The sequence below is a fragment of the Callorhinchus milii genome, unplaced genomic scaffold, assembly GCF_018977255.1.
Source record: "Callorhinchus milii isolate IMCB2004 unplaced genomic scaffold, IMCB_Cmil_1.0 Scaffold6, whole genome shotgun sequence".
Classification (NCBI taxonomy): Eukaryota; Metazoa; Chordata; class Chondrichthyes; order Chimaeriformes; family Callorhinchidae; genus Callorhinchus; species Callorhinchus milii.
This window is the reverse complement of record NW_024704747.1, coordinates 16,009,763-16,033,941: the sequence shown is the minus strand read 5'-3', so window position 1 is coordinate 16,033,941 and position 24,179 is coordinate 16,009,763. Positions and strand designations below refer to the sequence as shown.

At 44.1% G+C, this 24,179-nt stretch overlaps 2 protein-coding genes and 1 non-coding gene across 4 annotated transcripts in view; 2 read left to right on the top strand and 1 right to left on the bottom strand.

Moving 5' to 3' along the window:
- The window catches only part of LOC103176844, a 28,589-nt gene extending 24,713 nt beyond the window's left edge, over window positions 1-3,876 (top strand). The window contains exons 18-20 of the mRNA XM_042336224.1: window positions 563-723; window positions 2,300-2,519; window positions 3,046-3,876. Of these exons, the coding sequence (XP_042192158.1) occupies window positions 563-723; window positions 2,300-2,519; window positions 3,046-3,202 (538 nt within the window). The 3' untranslated portion in view covers window positions 3,203-3,876. The remainder of the gene's footprint in view (window positions 1-562; window positions 724-2,299; window positions 2,520-3,045) is intronic.
- A 3,905-nt stretch (window positions 3,877-7,781) lies between these two features.
- Window positions 7,782-7,856, bottom strand: trnav-uac. The gene has a single exon. It is a non-coding gene; the product is annotated as a tRNA-Val (tRNA).
- Window positions 7,857-8,459: 603 nt separating this feature from the next.
- sumo1 (small ubiquitin like modifier 1) lies at window positions 8,460-23,864 on the top strand. 2 transcript variants are annotated; one of them, XM_007890634.2, is made up of 5 exons: window positions 8,460-8,540; window positions 20,360-20,434; window positions 20,517-20,594; window positions 21,681-21,752; window positions 22,618-23,864. In XM_007890634.2, the coding sequence occupies exons 1-5, from the start codon at window positions 8,529-8,531 to the stop codon at window positions 22,684-22,686; spliced, it is 306 nt and encodes a 101-aa protein (XP_007888825.1). In that variant the 5' UTR covers window positions 8,460-8,528; the 3' UTR covers window positions 22,687-23,864. The 2 variants fall into 2 exon arrangements, with proteins under 2 accessions (XP_007888825.1, XP_007888824.1); XM_007890633.2 differs by lacking the exon at window positions 8,460-8,540 and adding an exon at window positions 15,598-15,669.
- The last annotated feature ends 315 nt before the right edge of the window (window positions 23,865-24,179 follow it).

Below are 24,179 nucleotides of genomic sequence, written 5' to 3'. Positions count from 1 at the left end.
CAACCTAGGCGTCAGGTTTGACCCCCAATTATCCTTCCTCCACCACATCCGGTCCCTCACCAGCACCGCCTTCTTCCACCTCCGATGCATCGCCCGTCTCCCCAATACCTCACTCCAAAAGCCGCTGAAACCCTGGTCCATGCCTTTGTCACCTCTCGGCTGGACTATTCTAATCCCCTCCTCGCCAGCATCCCTCCACTATCATCCATAAAATCCAAATTATTCAAAACTCTGCTGCCCGCATTCTCACCCGCACCAAACTCCGCTCCCCGATCACCCCAGTCCTTGCCAGACTGCACTGGCTCCCTGTCCCAGAGAGGATCAACTTCAAGATCCTCACTCTTGTCTTCAAATCTCTTCCTCACTCCCTTCGCCTCGCTCCCTTTTCCTATTTTCAGGTCTCTGCTGAAGACCTTTTTTTCGACCGCAACTTTGGTCACCTTTCTCCCCCTCCCCCGGCTCGGCCCCGGGATCTGCTACCATGAAGTGCTCTGAGACGCTGTCCGGCGTGGAGGGCGCTATATAAATCCAAGTTGTTATTGTTGTTGTTGTTGATTCTCAGGCTTCAGAAGCTCCAGCAAGAGGAAGAGAGATCACAGCTCGAGGCGGAACAGAAGAGCCAGCAAAACCAGGAGCAACGGGAACGTAAACAACAAGAACAGTACAAAAGGAAACTGCAGGAAATGCAGCAGCAAAAGCAGCGAGACGTGACAGAGAGAGCAGGTGTGTGACAAACACTGACTGCTGGATTTCCTGATGTACTATTTTCTGTCACCTTTACACATTGTAGAGTGTCCACAAACTCCTGTTACTCCTTTTTAATATATAGTGCACTGACCAACAACTGAAACATGTGGAAGAATAATGCTGATTTTATTTGGAAGTATTTAATCGTATTCAGTATAACTGTTTAACTGTACTTAGACGTGCAGAAGCCCATAGGATCTGTGTGAGCGCCATCATTTTCATGGCAGATAATGATTCGTCGCCATGTTCAGTGCAACAGCTTTCGTAACATGATAGAGTGACGAGGTAAAATGCATCTCTGACAGCTTGTTTCACCTCATTCGTAGTCTCATATTGCTGTGGTGTAATAGGGGAGTAAAACGACTTTGTGGACAGCCTGTATGTAATTTACCTCTTTTATCTCCTTTATCTTTATCTCTGGGTCAAAACGCTGTGGGTTAGATTGGGATTGAAAAGAGAAGGGAGTTTCTCCTGGTGTTTTGGTTGACAATTCTCCACATAAAGTTGGATCATTTACTTTATGACTGTTGTGAGACTTCGCTGTGCTCAAAATATCGTGTTTATCTATAAATACAGTGATCTACACTTGACAGCAATACCTGATGTTATAGGTGCTGTATCAAATCAAATCAGGAGTATTACTTCACATAAATAAGATGGCACTGAAACATTTATTATGGGAGTTTGCAATGTATCATTCCTGTGTGTACTGTACACATACAGGAGCTGCCGCAGACACCCGCAAAGCATACAGCACGAAATAATTTTGAAACATTCCTTTTCTTAAAGTACTCTATGGTGGAGAAAGGAATACATCAAATGCAAGGCAATGATTATTATTTTGATTATTAGAGAGGGGAAATGTAGAGCAGTGGAGGCTCATTTGATCTATAAACACTATCAGAGATGAGTTGGGCCAAATGGCCTGTTTCTGTGCTGTAACGTTATATGAGTCAGTTGGTAGCTATGCGTTACCTCTGACTCAGAAGTGGTAGGTTCAAGCCTCATGTTGTGAATTTTAATTCATAGTCTAGACTGATATTCTAATGCAGTGGTAGGGATGTGCTGCATTGTCAGAGGTGCTGTCCTTCAGATGACATGTTAAACCGAGGTTCCCACTACCTGTTCAGGTGGACAAAGAGCAACTCTGAAAGAGAAGATAGTTTCTGCCCGTGTTCTGGCCACCAATCCCCCAAATACAAAATACACAGTCATGACACTGTGCAATAAAAGGGGCAGGAGACAGGTGTTTAATACGACCAAGAACACCAAACGTTGATGGATGTTTCAGTCAAGATTGAGCATGGTCTCTTCTGTGAATGTGTAATGTCAAATGGCAAATAGACAAATAATTCTAGTAATCATTCATTTTAAAATCTATGCTTGAAAAAAATTTGTTTGAAAGTGACTGCTGGACTCTTGTATGCTTTGTTCGCCCATGAAAACACATAGTTACTACACTTTACAATATATCCTGTGAAGCTCTTTGGGACGTCCTCCTGAAGTGAAATGTACGAAATGTAAGGATTATACTTATTATTGTTATTTTCAGTTGAGGCGGAGAGACGACGGAGTGCGGAGGATGCCTGGCTGGTGGAGGAGCAGCAGAGACAGATGGAAATGAGTGAACCAGATCATCTGGAATATCTGAGAAAGAAAAGGGAAGATGAAAACTGGATGCAGGAGCAACAGGTGGAGAGCTGGAAGGGGGAAGAGGAGACCACGAGACTGATGATGGAAAATGCCAAACAAGAAGCCATGATGTTAACACAGTGAGTAGAGTTGTTAGTGAGTGGAAGCCAGTCACACATTTATTTTGACGGGCATCCATATATAATACAATGTACAGTTGTGTAGTTAAAACCGCATAGCTTGCCATTGAAACTATTGTTTGGCAAGCTGCTTATCCAACTTGGACTACCCTACCCATTAGAATTTTGGTTTCCAGGGTTAACAGGAGCTGAGTAGGAAGAATTCTTGCCCCCAGTCTGCCTCTCCAAATCCTGCTGATGAGTCAGGCTGTCTGTGGACCCACCTGGCTCAAGAACCAGACTACCAGATGGCCACAGAGGGTTGAATCAATTCCAAAATTCCTTTGCCAAGTATGTCACCTTGGAGCCAGTTCAGCTCCAAGGAAACCGCACTTACCTTTTCCTCTCTGCCCTCCCCAAGAGGATGGCCATGATGGAACCTCTGTGTGTGTAGCCATCCATAAAACAGTAGGCTCTTCAGCCCATCAAGCTTGTTCTGCAATAATTATGACCATTTATTAACAATCTGCTGTTGTCTTGTTTACAGTCAGAGGGCTTTGATGGATCACCAGCTCCAGTTCAATAGGAATTTAATTGTGGAATCAAACGGCCTGGAGAGGATGCACGACATCACCAGGCCTTGGGTCTTCTCCTATTTTGGGCTGAAGAAGATCGTAGACGTGCAGCCATCACCAGAGGAATGAAGAAAAAGGAGATGAGCTTTTGAGAAATTAGAAATTGTGAGCAACAGGGCGCACTCCATAGAGATCTTTCCCGGTGGCTCTTAAAAAGTAAACTTGTAGCATTTACTTTTCGATAAAGTCAGATATTTGCTTTTCTCTCTGAGGCACGTAATGTTTAAGTGTAGCCATTATATAATATGCATCAGGAAGAATTTAAGTGAACCTGTGTACTGTGTGTGCCTCTTTTATGTAGCCCTTCTCATGCATTGTTTCTGCCTCGGAGGGAAAAGGGGACAAGCATGAGGTGGGGATATCTCTGTTCAAAATGTATTTACGAAACCAAAAAATGGTGCCAGTTTAGCCTTAAACCTTGACGTAGGTGAACTCATGTCCCACCATAACCCATCAGACAGCATGGAATTGATGATGGGTGCAGTGGTCTTTTAAGGTTGGTCTTATCCAGTTCTTAAGAACTGAAATTGCTGACCATCCAAAATGAAATGTGAATGTTGACTCAAAACAAACATGAAATCTCACTTGTAATGTTCGCCTGGAACAGATGCTCTCTCAGTATTACAGACTAGAGTTGAAGGAACATATAGAAGAGTGTCCTTTACTCAACTGACTTTTAAATTGTTACAAAGCGCAGAGGATTTCTGTGACGTGCCGGATTCATTTTTAAAATAAAATGTTAAAAGGAAAAAAAAGTTTGTGACTGGTTCATTTTTCAGACTAAACCACATAAAAACAATAATAATCCTTACTCCACACGCCTAATAATAATCCCTCCAAATCCAAAAACAATAATAAATTGGTCATTTTCAATCTACGACTGTTTGTGGGACATTGCTGTGCGCAATTGGCTTCCGCGTTCGCCCACAAATATACAGTCAATTCACTTTACAGTGTGTTCTGTGAAGCGCTTTGGGACGTCCTCCTGACGTGAAAAGCACTATATCAAATGCAAGGACTATTATTATTATTATTTGATATAGCGCCTTATCACATCTTTGAGATGTCTCAAAGTGCTTCACAGAATATACTGTAAAGTATAATTTACTGTATATTTTGTGGGCGAAACTCAGCAGCCAATTAAGTGACCAAATTATTGTTTAAAATTTTTTTTGAGGGGATTATTACTGCCAGAAAAGCTATCCGACAATCGACTAACAACCGGGTTCCCATTCAGTGCTAGGTAAACAGAGGCATGTGGAGTGAGGAAACTTGCCTAAGGTTCTGCCCTGCTAAGCCAGGTCCTCTCGCTTGTGAGACAAATGCTGTAACCAATATGCTACAGGACTCCACTTCCGAAAGGTTTAAGGTGCAATTGTTTTTTCAGTCGAACGATGGATTTTATTTGTCCTGGTATACCAAACCAGGGACTGACAAAAAAATTTAATTCATTATCCAGCCTCAGGTCCTGCCATCTAGTGGGCAATTCCAATTTGATGGTACAGACTGACAAAAAAGAAAACAACAAATTACATTTGTATAGCACCTTTCATGTCAGGAGGCCGTCCCAAGGCACTGGACAGTCAGGGATCCGCACCCAGGGTGGGGAGGGTAGGGGTAAGAGGGTGACTGAAGGTACAGTCGAAGAGGAGGGTCTTGAGATGGAGGTGGCAAGGGAGGGGGTGAGGCGGAGGGACTGTGGGTGGAGTTCCAGAGAATGGGAGCGGAGAGACTGAAGGCCCGCCTGCCAATAATGGGGCAGGCAAGGTGGGGGGACATGAAGCAGGCCAGCGGAGGGAGCAGACAGGTTGGTAGGGGATTAGCTCACAGAAGTAGGGGAAATAAGGTCATGGAGGGGTTTGAAGGTGAGGACTAGGGTCTTCAAGTGTATTCTCTGAGTGATAGTGGGCCAGTGGATCCGGGCGAGGATGGAGGTGATAGGTTCGCAGAGCCTGGTGTGGGAGAGGCTTCAGAGTTCTGGATGATCTGCAGTCTATGGAGGGAAGAGTTGGGGAGGCCGACAAGCAGGGAGTTTGCCAAGTCGAGCCTGGATGTGATGAATGCATGGATGAGTCTCGGCTGCCAGGGGTGCGAGACAGTGGCGGTGTCGGGCAATGTTGCGGAGGTGGAGAAAAGCAGAGCGGGACAGGGCACGGATGAGGGGAATGAAGGACAGTTGAGGGTTGAACAGGACTCCGAGGTTCTGTATTGGCTCCGTGAGTTGTAGAGTGTATCCATGAAGGGTGATGCTGTCAGCGCCCGAGGTTTGGAGGTGCTAACGAGAGACAAGCAGGAGGGCCTTGTTCTTACTGACATTCAACTGCAGGAAGTTAGCTCTCATGCAGGACTTGATGTCCAACAGACAGTCTGTGAGGACAGCAGTTGTCTTGGAATTGAGGGTAGAGGTGGACAGGTAGAATTGGGGAACATCCGCATACATGTGGAAGTTGATCCCATACCTACAGATGATGTCACCAAGAGGGAACATGTAAATGTTGGAAAGGAGGGGACCAAGGACAGAGCCCTAAGGGACGTCACACATAATGGTGTGGGGGCTGGAGGAGAAGCCATTGATGGAGGCAAAGTGGAAACGGCGGGAGAGGTAGGATTTGAACCAGGCAAGGGCAGGTTCGTGAAGGTTGAGCTGAGAAGAAAGGTGATGGAGGAGGATAGAATGGTCGACAGTGTCAAAGGCAGCAGAGAGGTCGAGGAGGACAAGGAGGCAGAGAGAGCCCTGGCCGCAGATGGACAGTGATTCTGACCAGGGCTATTTCCGTGCAGTGGGCAGCATGGAAAACTGATTGGAGAGGTTCATAGAGGGAATGGCGGGAGAGGAAAGAGCGAAGCTGGGACATGACAACTTGTTCCAGGCGGGGAAAGCAAGGTTGGAGATGGGGTGGTAGCTGGAGAGTAGTGATGGGTTCAGGGAAGGATTTTTCAGGATCAGGGTGATTTTTTAGAGGGGTGGGATCAGTGTCAATGGATAAGGAGAGGTTGATGATGCCAATTAAAAGAGATGCCAGGGAAGTAAGGAGGGATGGGCATGGGGTTGAGGGAGCAGGTAGTGGACTTCATTTTTGAGATGACAGAGATGAGGGAAGAGCAGGAGATGGGGTCAAAGGTGTGTAAGGAGGGGTGGGAAGGGGCTGGGGTGTGAGGGGAAGTGGGTAGTGGTAGACGGGAGATGTATTGTGTTGTGCTAATGGGCTGACAAAACAGCCTATCAGCAAAGGACGAGTTTAGGTAGGTGCAGTTTACACAATGTGCCATTCACGACACATTGTCAATATATTCAGCAACTATCACAATTTTCAGAAACAACATCAAAGTTACCGGAAAACAGAAATTCATGAATGAGTCAATTTGTTGGTCACCTTGATTCACTGAATGTGGGATGAGTTTCCTGAAAACTGAACATGGGAATTCTGAATGGACTTTTTATTTCAATCCTAATTCAATCCTAATAGTTAAGTGGAAAAGTACTGATAAACATCCTTCCATCTGATGTTCCATCCATTTATTGGGTGCATAGAGGAGGAAATTAATGCTCAAATACCTGTATTTGATGCTTGGCACTGTATGACTGAGAGGAACAGATGAAAACAGGAGACTCATTAAACCTGTTCCACTAGTTTTTAAGATGTTGTTAGATCTTCCAATCCCAATGCCCTGCCCTTTTACTACCCCCTTTTATACTTATACTGCCCAAGTCTTTTGTCCATTGCCCCTTATAACATCTGACTGATTCTGTCTCTAGTCTTTGAGCAAAATGTTCCACATCTTCACAACCCTTTGTGTGAAGAAATGCTTCCTGATCTTAATTCTAACTATCTTACTTCTGATTTTAAGGCTACACTCGGTTTATCTTACCAGCTTGGTCTATTTGGATAGCTGCTCTTTGTAATTGGTATGATGGTTGGCTCCTCTGGTAACTGGTGCTCATAGTTCTTTACTCAGTTTACTTGGTTTCTAGTTTGGAGAGTTGCTACTTTGGCTGATTTCCAGGTGGTTGGCAACTCAAGTTATCTGGTTACTAGGTGAATTGGTTGCTTTGGCCACTGATTTTGTCCTTTGTTGGTTAGGCTACTTAGAATTATTGGTTAGGCTGGCTAGGTGGGAGGTTGCCGGTTTGGCTGGCGGGAGGGTTGCCAGTAAGCTTGGTTATACAAGATAGCTTGGCTAGGTACAGTGGTTACAGGTTGGGTTGGTTATGCCAGTTAAATTGGTTAGGTGGGGTGGTTACCAGTTAGATTGGTTACACTATTGGGGCAATGGCTGGTTGGGTTGGTTACTCTGGTGGGGTGATGACTAGTTAGGTTGGTTACTCTGGTGGGGTGATGACTAGTTAGGTTGGCCTCTCTGGTGGGGTGATGGCTAGTTAGGTTGATTACTCTTGTGGGGTGAACAATAATAATAATCCTTGCATTTGATATAGCGATTTCACGTCTTCTAGACGTCTCAAAGCGCTTCACAGAATATACTGTAAAGTGAACTGACTGTGTATTTGTGGGCGAAATGCGGCAGCCAATTGCACACAGCAATGTCCCTCAAACAGTCGTGAATTGAGTGACCAAATTGTTATTGCTTTTTTTTCTTGAGGATTTATTGTCAGGTACGTAGAGTAAGGAAACTTGACCAAGGTTTCGCCCTCACCTGCCGGGAATCGAACCCAGGTGTCTCGCTTGTAAAGTGAGTGCTCTAACCACTGAGCTACAGGACTTGATGACTAGTTAAGATTGGTTACTCTGGCGGGGTGATGACTAGTTAGGTTGGTTACTCTGGCGGGGTGATGACTAGTTAGGTTGGTTACTCTGGCGGGGTGATGACTAGTTAGCTTGGTTACTCTGGCGGGGTGATGACTGGTTAGGTTGGTTACTCTGGCGGGGTGATGACTGGTTAGACTGGTTACTCTGGCGGGGTGATGACTGGTTAGGTTGGTTACTCTGGCGGGGTGATGGCTGGTTAGGTTGGTTACTCTGGCGGGGTGATGACTGGTTAGGTTGGTTACTCTGGCGGGGTGATGGCTGGTTAGGTTGGTTACTCTGGCGGGGTGCTGACTGGTTACTCTGGCGGGGTGATGGCTGGTTAGGTTGGTTACTCTGGCGGGGTGATGGCTGGTTAGGTTGGTTACTCTGGCGGGGTGATGGCTGGTTAGGTTGGTTACTCTGGCGGGGTGATGGCTGGTTAGGTTGGTTACTCTGGCGGGGTGCTGACTGGTTACTCTGGCGGGGTGATGGCTGGTACAGCTGGTTATACTGGTTGGAGTGGATGGTGACTTGTTCACTGGCTCCTCTTCCCCCTGAGGCGGTCGCTAGTTGCTGTGACGCTATTTCCGGCGGAAGTCAGGCCGGCTCCACACTGACTGTTGTTCTCGGCGGTGACTGACGGCAGCGGTATGTCTGACCAGGTGAGAGGCTGCGCGCGGCACTGGCCCCTCGGCCCGAGCACAGACTTCGGCCGCTTTCCGCAGCGGATGGGGCTGCGAGCGAGCGAGCGCCGTGTGTCGCATAACGCTGTCCGCGGCGCGTTCTCGGCGGCGTTGTGCGTAGGAAAGGCCGAGGATTTGCAGTGGGAGTTAGGCCCCGAATACAAGAGGCTCGAAAGCAGCTGCGGCCGTTCGAGCGGCTGTTGGGGAGTGAGTCAGAGTGAAACCCCAGCGAACGGTCAATATAACCCCCATCAGACAACCAAAGCCATCCGAGGAGTGGTGCTGCGAGGAAAGGGGGACCAGCCTTGGCGGAGGGCTGCGGTTAGAGCAGTCATTGATCATCAGAATTTATATATATATATAGAGAGAGAGAGACGAGACAGACCAAGTTTACACCATGAGACAGACAGTGAGGTAACACCATCAGCGACACTGATCGGGGTTACACCATGTCAGACAGACAGAGACTGTGTGGTTATACTGTGAGAGAGAGACAGACCCACTGGGGATACTCTGTGTGGGAGGGACGGAAACCGGGATTACATTGAGTTAGAGAGAGACACACACACACAGACTGGAGATACATTGTGGGAGACACAAACACGGACTGAAGTTACACTGTGAGGCACAGTGAGAGTTACAGACAGACGAGGATCAGACACAGTCGGACCAGCAGCCGTTACACCAGAGTGGGAAAGAGCCACAGACAAATGGGTTGCACAATGAGAGAGACACTGATGTGTGAGACAGATGCAGTCAGGTAACAAGGTATGATTGAGAAACGGACAAATCGGGATTGCAGAATATATGAGAGACCCACACAGACAGATTTGGGTCACAGTGTAAAATGTACCAGACATACAGTATTTGTTTCAAGAAATATGAAGTTAGACACAGACAATTTGAGACCCAGGCAGAGTAGGGTTATACAGACCTATTTATTTTTAGGTTATATGCCCCAGAGGCTGGCAGACATATGAGAGCTGGAGCATAAAATGATCTTGAGGGAGATGGACTATAATATTCCTTGCATTTGATATAGCAGTTTATCATGTAGTTGAGATGTTTCAAAGAGCTTCACATGATATACTGTAAAGTGAATTAACTGTTTTTTGTAGGCGAAATGTGGCATGACTAGAATGCTGACTGGGTTAAGGAGCAGTTGACAGGTTAACCAGCCCATTACCCCAGGCTTCACCTGTCTTCCAAAAAATCAACTTTCATCTCCAAATCTCTTCACAGCCTCCCTCCCACCTCCCTACCTCTGATCTTCTCCAGCCTCCTTTCTGATTGCCCCCTCCAGCTGTGTATTCCTTGTCTGCTCAGTCCCATCAGTGGTTGAGTCTTCAACCTCTTTACCACCCCCATCTCTGGACCTCCCCCCTGACTCCATCCTCTTGTTCTGACATTCATGCTGTGCAAAGGGTACCTTCACATACTTAAGTGCCTATATCTTTTGACTGAGTTTCAGGTTGAAAACGAGCATGGGCAGATTTGCTTTGATGAGTTTCTGAAACCTGATTCTCTTCAGCCGGGCAAAACTAGACTTGTCTGGAATGCTTTGATTTAAAGGGAAGCTGGCATCGTGGGAATGGGGGAGGAATCGAGGTGGAATCAGAGTCAATAGTATTTAATTGGGGGAGAGGGGGATTATAGGATTGGAAGCTAATGGATCTGACATTATGAGGAAACAGAGGAATGGGAGAGAAAAGAAGGTGAAGGTGACTGCTAGAATCATACAAGCAACATCAAGGGATTGTGGAGGACATCTGCCCTCTCCAGCTTCAGACTGTTTTACCAAAACTCAGATTGCAAAGTTATTTCACAAATATGAGAAGAATCTTGTCTATTTGCTGTGTCTTTAAATTCAATACTGGATATCAATCCTGCATCAATAACTGGAAATAGTGAGTCACAGAAGGATACTGATTCATAGATTTCATAGATTCATAGAATGTTACGGCACAGAAGGAGGCCATTCGGCCCATCGAGTCTGTGCCGGCTCTTTGACAGAGCAAGTCACTTTCACTAACCCCAATCACCAGCTTTCTCCCCATAACCCTGCAAACCCGTCTTCCCCAGATACCTATCCAGTTCTCTCTTAAAAGCTGTTATCGAATCGGACTTCACTACCCTTTCAGGCAGATCATTCCAAATTCGAACAACTCGCTGAGTGAAAACATTTCTTCTAACCTCCCCTCTGCTTCTTTTGGTAGATATCTTAAGACTGTGACCACGGGTCACAGACACACCTACCAGCGGAAACAGCTTTTCCTTATCTAGCCTGTCGAAACCTTTCATGATCTTGAAGACCTCTATCAGGTCCCCGCGTAACCTTCTCTGCTCTAATGGGAAAAGTCCTAACTTCTCCAGCCTGTCCTCATAGCTAAGGTTCCCCATTCCTGGTATCATTCTCGTGAATCTCCTCTGCACCCTTTCCAGTGCCTTAATGTCCTTCCTGAAGTAAGGTGCCCAGAACTGGACGCAGTACTCCAGCTGAGGCCTAACCAGTGTTTTGTATAGATTAACCATAACCTCCCTACTCTTATACTCTATGCCCCTACTAATAAAGCTCAGTACACCAAATGCCTTTTTTACTGCCTTATCTACCTGCCCTGCTACCTTTAATGATTCGCTTACTTGAACACCCAGATCTCTCTGTACGTTCACCCCCCTTAAGATTGAGCTACCAAGTCTATATTGCCTCCTATCATTTTTCCTACCTAAGTGTATCACCTCACACTTATCCACATTGAAATCCATCTGCCACATGTCAGCCCATTCCACCATTCTGTGTATGTCTGCTTGCAGTTGGTTACAGCCCTCCTCACTATTTACTAGCCTACCTAACTTTGTATCATCTGCAAACTTGGAAATAGTGCTCTCTATGCACAAGTCCAGATCATTAATATATATTAGAAAGAGCAGTGGTCCAGTGATGCTGGGAGCTTGCAAACCCGAGTGCAAGTGTGTGTTTATTTTGCCAGTTGAAAACCCCTCTACTTCTCTCTCCCCCACTCCCATTTCACTTGAGTTGATTTTATTACCATTAATCATTGCAATTTGACATCCAACAGAAATGATGGAAATCTACAGCAGGTCAGTTGGGATGTGACGAGAAAAATGTGTCAATAATGTGACCTTTCATCAGAACTCGAGGGAAGGGGCGGTAAAAGGGAAAATTAGTAAAATGCTTATAAAAATATGAGTGAACAACAGCAATTTATCATTATATAGCACCTTTTGTGCTTAGGGGAAAAAAATAATTTTACCATTGAGCTGGGTGGGAGATGAAGAGGGTAGGAAGTGATTGATAAAGGAGTTAATGGAGATGAATAAAATAATGACTAAGCAGGTGTGAAATTCCTGTTGAGCTAAGTTTACAACAAAAACAATTACATTGATAATGCACCTCAAAACACTTCACACAGGGAGCAGAGAGCTGAGAGGTTACTATGTGTGTTTGGTGGGGGAGGGGGAAGTTTAAGGAGAAGGAAAGTAGGAAAAATGGAGCAAAGACTGCTATGGCAGATGTTAATTGTCTGAGAGAAAAGAATAAGAACCTGATCCTGAAGGTTGAGGTAGGCTTGGTTAGAGCAGTGTCAGGCCAAGAGTGGAAGTGGCATGTGGGTTGGGGAGTGATAAACCACAGGATTGTGTTCTAGACAGAACTGAGACCTGGCAAAATTTTCCAACTCTGTTCTTCCCTTTTCACAAAAATGGACTTCACAGTAATGTTAATCACCAACTGATAGTCTTGTAATTAGAATAGTGATCCTTGCACTTGATCTAGCACCTTATCACATTATTTAAACATCTTGGAGTGCTTCACAGGATTTTACTGTGAGGTGAATGTAGGTGAATGTGGCAGTCAATTTGCACACAGCAATGTCTTAGAAACAGCTATGAAGTGGATTGTATAACCTAATCCCTAATTTTTTCTTGGCTTGGCTTCCTTGGTTCTTTCCTTCTCAATTCGGATGGAGAGTTGTGTCACAACATATTAGCCTATTTTTCTCTTTGAGATGCAACTTCACCTGCTTTGGATTTCTAGCAGTTTGATTTCAAGGTCCTCGCTGTCACCTGTAAATCCCTTCATGCCCTAGCACCTTCCTCTCTGATCTTCTACCCAATTCCTCTGCTCAGCTAACTTGAACTTGCTAATCATCCTTTGCCCTCTCTGTGCCACCATTGATGGTTGAAACCCCTGGTTGTCCAGCTCCCTGGAACGTCTTTCCAAAGTGAAGGGCACTAATTTGTTGTTTTTGTTGAGTCCCTATCTGGAGCTCTATCTCTCAGTTTCCCCCCACCTAACTGGCTGTCTAATTCATGTTTTAAAACCTACCCTTTTGACGGCGCAAATTGTCACCTCCCTTTTCCCTTTTTTTTTGGCCTTTGACCCCATTTTTATCAAGTGCTCTGATCTTATTTTTCACGAAGGGCGCTGTACAAGTGCAAGTTGTTCTATATTTCTCTCTGATTTCTGGTTACAATAGAAATATTTTCTGATGGGAATATAAGATAAGATTCTCAGATTTAACTCGAGGTGAAGTCGATCTCTTTTGCTTTCTCTTGTCCCCCATTAAACAAATTATACGGTGTACAATCTTAGTTGGTAGCATTGAAACCTCTGGGTCAGAAGGTTGTTGGGTTCAAGCCCCACTTCAAGAATTGAGTTCACAGTCTATGCTGACAGTCTTGTGCACTTTTTAGTCTCAGTCAAGAGATTGAAAGTTAAAATATAAAACGATATGGGGAAAGGGTGAGGCAATTGGATGAGATGGATTATGCTTTCAAGAGCTTTCAAGAGCTGTCTTGAGTAAAATGGTTTCTCTCTGTTCTGTAAATTTTGTGTGATCCTATTCCATGATAGTGATGGAAGCAAGTTGAAATGTTTGTGTTGACTTGTTGTGTTGGTGAAGCTAGCTCGCAAGCACAAGGTGTGAGTTAGTGCTGATCAAGATCCTATGTGACACCTGTGCTGAGCTTTCTTTTTTTTTTATGTGAGGGAAGGAAGGCATCAGATTTATTTGGGTGATCTGATGTATAATTACTGTATTACTGTACTCAGTCTTTTGGATCTTGGGGAGAGCATTGAAGGGCTTTGTGCTAAATCAGTGACCTGTTCCTGGAAAACAACTACTAACCTCTTATCTGCTCAGTCCACACCTTTGGAACTTTCAACTCACAGTCCAGGCTGATATTTCACTGCAGTATTGGGGCAGCGCTGCATTGTTGGACATGCTTTCCTTTGGATGAGACATTCAGGTTCCATCTGCCGGTTTAGGTGATGTTTAGGAGATCTTTCTTCAAAAGAAAAGGTAGTTTTTCCTGGTGTCCCGGCCAACACACTTCCGAATGAAATTGATCATGCACTTATACTTGTGGGACATTGCAGTTTGCAAATTGGTTGCCATGTTCATCATCATACTAAAAATAATCGTTGCATTTGGTGCAGCGCCTTATCGCGTCAGAAAGACGTTTTGAAGAGCTCCACAGGATTTACTGGAGTCCCGTAAGAGGTGCCATTAACATTACCTCTTTAGTGGGCCAATGCCATGCTGAGCATCCCCGCTGCCTTGCTGTCCTTCATAGTAGCCAGGGATACCAACTTTGATTCAGATTGTTTGAATCCTGCAAGCAGAAGATAGCTTATTTGCAATCCTGCTTGTGAAATTGAAACTATTACAATAATGGTACTGGCATTTTTCGGCACTAGTAAGTGTCGGTACCAGCATTGCATCATGAGACCACAAGCAAGAGACCTGAGTTCGATTCCTGACAGAGCGTTACCTTGGGCAGATTTTCTTACTCCACACGCCTGATAATGATCCATCAAGAAAAGAATAATAATAAAAAAAATTGGTTACTTCAATCCACGACTGTTTGTGGGACACTGCTGTGCGCAATTGGCTGCCGCGTTACCCCACAAATATACAGTTAATTCATTTTACTGTATATTCTATGAAGCGCTTTCAGATGTCTAGAAGCTATATCAAATGCAAGGATTATTATTATCTGGAAATTCTGGCTTGCCAGATTGTATTCGAAGCCTCGCCATCCACCACCACCATTTTTTTGGTTAGCCAGGATTTAAGTGTGTATCCTTTAAAGTACTTTGAGATGTTATATTGATGTGGAAAGTGCTTAAATACAAGGATTATTTTTATTTGTCCTATATCTGATAAATGGTTGTGGCTAACTTTAATGTAGAAGCGTGCAACCTAACAGAAGCAGGTTATGGAGCTGAGCCCTCTGATGGGTGGGGATGGGGCGGGGGGAGCAGGAGAGAGAAAAGTGATCTTTTGTGTTGTGTATCTAATCCACAGATTTACTCCCCAAGGGTTCATTTGGTACAGGCATGATGTAGCATTCTTCATGTGGGGAAGCATGAATCTGTTCGGGTGGTGTTTGGTTGCTACAATTGGCTTCAGTCGTGCTGGGCAAGTGAGGGAATACTATCCAGTAGTCATTTGTACAAAATCTGGACATGTGTTTATTTTGAGTGATGGAAACAGTGGGCTTGCTTTTTTTTCCTTCCCCTCAAGTCAGTTTGTTGAAGCCATCATGGCATAGGCATTGGAAAGAAAAGATGACTGACAGCTAAAGAGATACTCTTTATGTTGCATCTGTGCATTGGCTGCCGCGTTTCGCCCACAAACTATACAGTATATTCACTTTATAGTATATTCTGTGAAGTGCTTTGACATGTCTCGAAGACGTGAAAGGTGCTATATCAAATGCAAGGATTATTATTATGTCATGGTTCTCTCTGGCTTACTACCATTTAAGCTGGGTACGGGCATCCTGGGACTGAATACAGGTGAAATTCTGGAACAGACTCGAGCTGTCAAAATATACAGAAAGATCCGTTACATTGTGTTTCGAAACTGGTGGAGGTTGGAGAAGAGATGAAATAAAACTTTCCTTGCATTTGCCTTTCACGTCAGGATGGCGTCCCAAGGAGCTTCACTACATGTACTCTAAACAACAACAACAAATTACATTTGTATAGCCCCTTTCACATCAGGAGGACATCCCAAGGAATTTGAACCTGAGCTGGGGGATGGGATCTGGAGGGCTGGAGAACAAGGAGGGTTTACCAAAGGTGAGGTCAAACAGGAGGGTCTTGAAATGGACCGTGAAGGTGTAAAGTGTAGTGACTGTGTTTGTTGGCGAATGTTTTGACTTGTGTGTGATTTCAGTTGACTTATTTGTTAAAGAGTTAACGTTTCATTTGTTAGTGGACAAATTTGCGGAGGCTTATAACACTTCACCATCAGGGCTGGCCCACTGGTGTTAGCTTGGATGTGAAAAGGGGTCCTGTAGCTCTGTGGTTAGAGCACTTGCCTGGCGAGCACGAGAGCTGGGTTCGATTCCCGGCAGGGCGAAACCTTGGGCAAGTTTCCTTACTCCACACAACTGATAATAATCCCTCAAGAAAAGAAACAATAAAATTGGTCACTTCGATCCACGACTGTTTGTGGGACACTGCTGTGTGCAATTGGCTGCTGCATTTCACCCACAAATATACAGTCAGTTCACTTTACAGGATATTCTGTGAAGCGCTTTGAGATGTCTAGAAAACGTGAAAACCGCTATATGAAATGCAAGGATTATTATAAAAGCATTTGATAATGTGGATTGCTCTTTGGACACCATTCTTCAAGGTATACGCATTTTATAATAACATAATATAGACATTTCGTAATATAATAATAACTTTTGTAACAGTATTCGTGTTCTATGTCCTAAACCATAATAACAATAATCCTTGCATTTGATATAGCACCTTAATCATGTTTTGAGACTTCTCAAAGAGCTTCACGGTATATACTGTAAAGTGAATTCAGTCAGGACCTGGGTCAACAGAAAAGTGAGGAAATATTTTCCAAATATTGCAGGGAGATTTGGACATATTGCGGAGAAAGTTTTGCAGAAAGTGGCAGGGAGTTGATTCGTGCTATTGAGGTACATTTTACTGCCAACCTACTTTTTTTTCACTTTATTGATTAAACATGAGGAAATAATACATTAGATGTACACATTAAACTGGTTTTTTTTTTTGGTGGGGGGAAATCAGCGAGGTTCAGGAGCTCTCAGGGCCCAGCACCACACACAGACCCAGAGAGAGAGAGAGAGACACATGCGCGCGCGCGCCCGTACACACATGCACTCACAGACACAGAGAGAGACTCACAGACACAAAGACACATTCTCAGAAAGAGACGCACACTCACATAGTGACTCACAAACACAAAGAGGGACACAAACAGAGAGGAGAGGGAGACACAGACATACTCACAAGCAGAGAGAGAGACACACACACAAACATACACAGATGGTCATAAATGCATATAGAGAGACATACACACAGATAACCATACACACTCACAGATAAGCACAGAGACTCACAGATAATTACAACAGCGGGGCGTCCGAGTGAAACCCATTTGTCACTTGCGCCGCACTGGGCATTGGTGTCCGGAGCCGCCCCGCTCACAGTGACGCAAGGTAAACAGTATGGCTGCACTTTTCTATTGCCTCAGGTCATGATCCACCACATGTAACTCAGGAGCTTAGTGCCCCCATTTACTGTTTTGTGATGCTCTGCCCATAAGATTTACTTAGATAAGAATGAAGTCTGGGCAGGAACGCTTCTATGAGTATTTGTTCAAACGGATTTAGATGAGCATGTATCTGAGAATTAAAAGGATGCTGTTTCATAGAAGCCTCCACACCAATTACCTTCAATAGTCTGTACCAATTCCTGGGACTTCAGCAGTTGCGTGTTCCTTTGAATATGGTTCTTTAACGTATTTTGTTGATCAGAACCTTTTGCAGTTACACTAAGAGTCGCCACACTAGAGCTTGCAGAGATGCAAATGACTGTCGTGTTTAAATAACTACCACTATACTTGACATAAATACCTATGAGTTATTTAAGAGCATGTTGACATTCGTGTCCTTCAAACCAGTTTGCCAAGCTGTTTTGGTGACATTGTCCTGATTTTCATTGGGTGTGGTGAAGTTATGTCTGTCTTGGGTGTGCCAGTACCTCAAGCTGCTATTGGTGTTTGAATGAATTGTACAGCTACTTTATTAGTCACTGCACAATTTTAGGATTGAGAATACTGGACGAGGGCAGGAGAGATTGAGTTCCTCCACAACCCTGCCCATATCCCTTGCCCCCACATGATAATTGCCTTTAACTTCAAGCGGTTAGCAAATCATAAAAAAGAATCTACAGGTTCACTGAAGGATATGGATTAGCATTTCGGATGTGACCCTGCATGAGAGCCATTTTGGAACCACTCTAAAGAACTAGCCTCTTTAATAGAACATATCCTGGAGAATAGAAGCATGGCATTGCCCCTAATGCACTGCTGCATCACTTTAAATCTGCAGCAGTCGGATTGGTTTTCTGTTTCATTACAGCAGCAGCAACTGCCTACATTTATATAGTGCCCTTCACCTAGGATAATGTCTTGGGAGTGCTTCTTTACAAAGAAGTGGCTGTGCGCTGAGCACGAGAGAAACGGGGGCAAAGGAGATGACAAGGTCGATTTTTAGGCAGCATTTAAAGACCAAGAGGAGGGCGAGACAGAGAGGTAAAGCAAGTTAGAGGTCAGGGGCATTGTAGCTGAAGGCTTGGCCACCGATGATGGCATGGAGGGGGCAAGGGCTGGCAGGCTTGAGTTAGCTGTGCGAAGATTACAAGCAGAAGAGTGGGGTAGGAGAAGATCACAGAAATTAGGAGATGCTGGGGCGTGGAGGGACGAGCACTCTGCAGGTTTGTATTGAGAACAGTTGTTCCCATAATGTTTCTGTTCAGTCTATTAATAATTGAGATCTTAGCTTCAGAACCCGCTTTGAGCATGCATCATTTGTTTTTGGTTCCACATCTGCTGTGTATTGTGAGAGGCTTTGATGTGGAAGATCCTGAGCATAAAAATGCAAATTCCTAGTCTCTCCCCCCCCCCCCCCCCTGTTTGCTTGCTGTTTCGGGACATTTTTGCAGCATGGATAGGAGCTTGGTTCAGCTGCAGTGAACTCTTAAGACGTGAAGGAATAAAACTAAGAGGATGGCAGACTCTACAGATGATATGTAGTGAGATAGTGTTGGAGAGAAATAGGAACATTTTTGATGGCTGGGGGAGGGTACTTTTCCCTGGTATCATGCATTTTTGATACATTAGTCAGAATGTTCCAGTCAGTCTTCTCCATCCAAACTGTGTGGGGGGGCGGTGCGGGGGCTGAACACTGACCTGCGTTGGCACTCTGGGATACTATTCTGCGTAAGGGGCCCTATATAAATGCAAGTTGTTGTGTTTGAGCATTTTGTGTAAACATATTTGATTTAGGAAGGCGGAGGGAAATATGATCGATGCTTTTCGCAGTCTAACCTTGGTTTTAAAAAGAGCTGAGTTTTTTTGTGTGTGACCTGCAAGGAGCTAATTTTGAAGCAAGATTCCTGTGGGCATGTTCAGCAATGTTTTGGCACAATGAGTGCAGTCTTTTAAAAATGAATGTTCCATTCAGCGCTCTGCCTGAAATAAGAGCACAGAGCACTTCCCATTGCACATGTTCAAGAATGTTTCAGCAAAGTTACTCCATTCCTCCCTTTTTTATGGTCTGCATTGAATGGGTAAAGTGAGCAATAGAACCAGGAAAATCCAAAACACATGTCTCCTGGATTATTTTCCTCTAGACCCACTGGACCTTCCTTTACTGTATCCAAAATGATCCCCATCCCCCCAACTTTTTTCACTCTATTTCTGACCATTTCTGACAGAAGGTCATCAGCCTGAAATATTAACTCACTTTCCACTCTCCATACATACTGCCTGACCTGCTGAGTGATCCCAGCGACTTCTGTTTTTATTTCAGATTTCCAGCATCTGCAGTATTTTGCCTTTCGAGTTATAGGAGTTTTAAACTCTAAGTTAAGTCGTAAAAGTTGCTATTGCTTAAGTTGCAAGTGATTGCCCTCAATGTCTGAAAAAAGTTGATCTTCAGGAAATCTGATCAACTTTGGTCTTTTACTTTTCCTTCTCAAAGTGCTGTTGATTATTGTTTTTGAAACTTTGGTTAAATTATTTTGAAGGCTGAGGGAACGCTTTTCCTGCTGCTAGTTTCCACCATGTGGCTCCTGCAAAACAATTTTCTTGCTGCAAATTCTCCTGAAGTTTCTTGGAAAGATCAGAGGAGTAAACTTCTTTCCCCAATTCATAGACTGCATTCTTCTAGCACTAAAGCAGGAAGGGAATTCCAAGAAAGGAATTGTGCCAGGAATATCATCTATGTTTCTGCCTTCAAATTCTGGTTTGGGATGCTCACAGTGAACTTGCTGAATTAAGTTTGCCCCCTGGTGGGGACATTTTTACCACAACAATCTGCCGAGGAAGCAAAGGCTGTTGTCAGAGTGACTATAATTTAGTTCCTGAACTGTGTAAATGTAGTGTACATGTGACCTGAACATGTGCACCTGATTGATACTATCCTGGTGGTTGCCTTGATTTCCTACAGGTGGTAATGAGAACATAGACCTCTGAAGCAACAGTTGGTTTGGCACATCCTGCTCCTGGTCAGGAGAGCCCCAGTCCTTTGCTTCTGGGTGCTTTTCTGGCCGTGTTTGTCCAAACCTGTGCACAGCTTTAGTCAGAGCAACCATGTTCACTCAGAGTTGGTACCTGTCCTCTGTGGCACATTACTGTACCTGAGCAAGGCAGAAATGGAGGCTTATCAGAACTGATGATAACCGACTGACTAAATTCATACATCTTTAATTTGAACAGGAATCCAAACCGCCTGGCAATGACTCGGGGGACAGAAAGGATGGAGAATACATCAAACTCAAAGTGATAGGACAGGTGAGACCTGATGAATTTATACAATGATTTTTTTTCCATATCCTGCAGTGGATAACCTAGTTTTGTGCTTCTCTTCCCGCAGGATAACAGTGAAATCCACTTTAAAGTCAAGATGACTACACAATTGAAAAAGTTAAAGGAATCATATTGCCAGAGACAGGTAGGTTTGTGCAGAGTGAGTTACACCTGGGTGTCACTGTCATCTCTAACTAAAGGTATCACAATATTACAAACCAACCGCTCCGTGGGGGAGGGGGCAGAGAGGAAACTTTTTTCACAGTAACCTGAGCAAAATCTTATAGAATTGGCTTCAAAGAAGCCAATATTCTCTTTCTGTCATAATCTTCACCTCCCAAATGGTGGAATTCGTAATGATAAGAGTTGTTTCTTTCTTCCTCCCTCAACTCCGAGATGTGCAATTTTTTATTTTCTCCCAACCTCCTCAGGCAATGTTTAAGACAAAATACATGGAGTTGGGTGTTCCAATTGAGGAACCTGGTCTTGGCTGACACTCTGGTGCAGTGCTGGGAGAGCGTGGAATTGTCAGAGGTGCTGTCCTCTGGGTGGTATTAAACCAAGGTGAAAGTGTCCACTTGACTTTAACCCAGCAAGATTTTGTATGAGAGAGAATTTAAAGGTACAGTGTGACTTGTGAGAGGACAATTTCCAGTCTGTGATAAATCTACAGACTTGTATGAAAATAGATGATGTGGTAGTGACTGCCATACATACTTGTCACACACACCTGGTGTTTTCTTCAGGTTCTTTATGTATCAAATACTTCTCTCTTTTTGTTTTTGGTACATTTTATTTTTTACCTCTCAACATGTTCCTTTTCCACCCAGTCTCTCTATCTATATATCTCTGTAAGGCATTGATTCGTACTGGGATGTGCTCCACACATTCCCTCCATTACCTCACCCAAGAGACTATTTCTGTGTGAAATTAGAGAGAGGCAGGCTCTTTGGCTAGTGAAGTGGGGTCTAGTGTTAGAACCAAGCCTTATCCTGCAGCAGAGTAATTGAACAACAATTGGGAGTGGTGAAAATGGCGCTACAGGATGCTGAGGCCAGTTATCATGGCCTAGTACTGTTTCAGTTGAGATTATCAGAACAATGATAAAATTTGGGCCTTCCTGCATGTCTGTTTCACATCAGCAAGCAACTTTACCAGAATAGCTTTTTTGTCTTGTTACAAATAAAGCGTTGCCTGACCAGGCTCGAACTTTTTGTCTCTGCTTGTGTAGGGGGTTCCTATGAATTCTCTCAGGTTTCTGTTTGAGGGCCAGAGGATTGGAGACCACCAAACGCCAAAAGAGGTACAGTGAAAATTACAGCCCCATATTATCCCTATAAAGTACTTTGAAATATTATGCAATGTGAAAGGTGATTTACAGAACAATATAACTTACATTTATATCTATCACGCCTTTCACATCAGGGCTTTATAAGTACAAGCTGTTGTATCTTGTGCCTGTTGGGATAGTTTACAATTATATCGCCTTTTGCTGTTGAGCAGGCTGATTGCATTAGATGTTCTGTATTCTCACACAAGTCTTGTGGTTAATCGCTTGCAATGTTGCAACTGGATAGATGGGGGGGGAGGAGGAGAAAGAGAGAAGAAAGTATGTTCCATTTCAACAAAGAAAAAACCTACAAAAACAGTAACTAGAATTACTGCAAATCTCAGTGAAACATTTTGAGACATTCAAAGTTAGAGGGCTACATCAAATGCAAAGAATATTGTACTACCTCTAATGGAAAGCAATGGACAGTTCACAGCTTGGCTGAGCTGGTACACTACAAACTGTTACAAATTGAGTTGAAGCAAACCAGCTCAGCCAGGCCGTTAACTCTCCATTACAGTTTGTATTTATATAAGCCTTTCATGTCAGAAGGACGTCTCAAAGGGGCACTGGGAGGGGGAAAGTGCCCAAATTCAGAGATTCGTTTGCAACTTCTCTTGAACGAGGGGAGGGAGCAAGTCAGAGGGACACCTGCTTGGAGTTCCACAGAGCACGGGCTTTAGAGCTGAAAATTCATCTGGGAGCTCAGGAAACCCAAAAGTTAGATGGGAGGAAAGCATAAAAGTAGTAACTGAATATCATTTGTTGGAAAATAAATTTGTTTTTTGATGACTCTTATTCGTGATCCTTTTGATTCATGTTTTGTCTCTTTCGACAGCTGGGAATGGAAGATGAAGACGTCATTGAGGTTTATCAGGAACAGACGGGGGGCAAGACCTCGGTTTAGACGCCAATTTGTTTTCTTCTCTTCCCCCTTCCCTGCCCTCTTGTAAAGATGCAGCCATTTAGAAACCTAAACATGAACTGCTGTTTCTAGACACTGTATTGAAAGCGCCTTTCTGACACTGTGAATTTGATTCTGATTCAGAAGCAAAGCCCAGGCTCCTTTTACCCAAGCATTTCTCACAATTATTTTCGTTCTCCTCAGTGAAAAGAGATGGCGACCCATTTTCCATACCTGCAAGGGCCGGATTTTTTTTAAAAAAATTCGGAAAGAGTGGTGCTATGGATCCTGATTTTTATTTTTGACTGTGTTAATTATTTTACAAGGTGTCACGATCGCAATATTTTGTAACAATCTTGTTTGGTTTTGTGGTATCTCTGCGTAGAAATGGTTTCTTGTGCTCGTCTGGTTCAATGTTGCTGTTAAGGTTGACTTGATGCAGGGGGGAGCAGGATGCCATTGACGCAGAGTTTATGCATCATGATCTCTCGAAATATCATTGTTCTGGTACCACCAAGCCTGGTGGAGAAGAGATAGGGGCCTTGGCCCACAGGAGACACACAGGCTTGCAGAGTAAATTTTCCTTGCAAAAAATTCTCTCTTCAAAGAGAGATGTTTCACGACTGCACAGACACCTCCTCAGAGGGCCTGCTGAGAACATACGAAGTAGATCACAAGTGTGGCTGGTAAAGTGACCGGAGGTACAGGGTTTAGGTTCCAGTTATATGCTTGAGTGACCACAATCTTACCTAGCGTGTTCAGTCTATCTACCACACTTTGAGACAGTTTTATAGGTTCTCACTCAGTGCCCTTCAGTGGGAGCTCCTTGTTCTGTTAGCATGCTTTTTTAGTGGGTATGGGTGGGGGGGGGGGGTTAGAGAGTGGGGCGAGGAGGGGAAAAGGAAACTGATAATTAATGCAAAAGTACTTCCTGTTGGTCAGTTGTTGTGGAGTGATATTGGTAGTGCATCCAGACAGGCCTGTCATGTAGCACCCCCTGCACTCCCAGCTGAAGGAAGCTGGTATGATGGTGTATAGCACCTATCTGGAGCAGAGGCTTAGTTAGGACAGAATAAGCAAAGGACTAGAGTGAAAATGGCTTCCAGTGGTTGCAGGTTTATGATTCCAAGGCCTGACAATTGCTTGAACTCACCTACCCTCATTAAACAAATTGTCTTTCATCTTGGATGTCCAGCACTGAAATGAGACATTTCCTGGTGGGTAGCAGAGGGTGTTCAGGACATTACCTCATCTTGCTCTTAGGTTGCAGCATGGTGATGTTTGCCCACTGACACATGGGGAGGAAACTAAACAAATGGGGAGAAAGAAGTTGAGGGGGGGCAGAAACTGAAAGCAGGGAAACTAGGTAAAAATTGTGGACTGGAATCCTCCGAGCTCAAACATGCACGGCATACTACTCTTTTCCCTTCAGTTTCATATTAAGGTATCATTGTATTGGAAATATTTTATATCAAATGAGTTGGCCGATTTTCTTT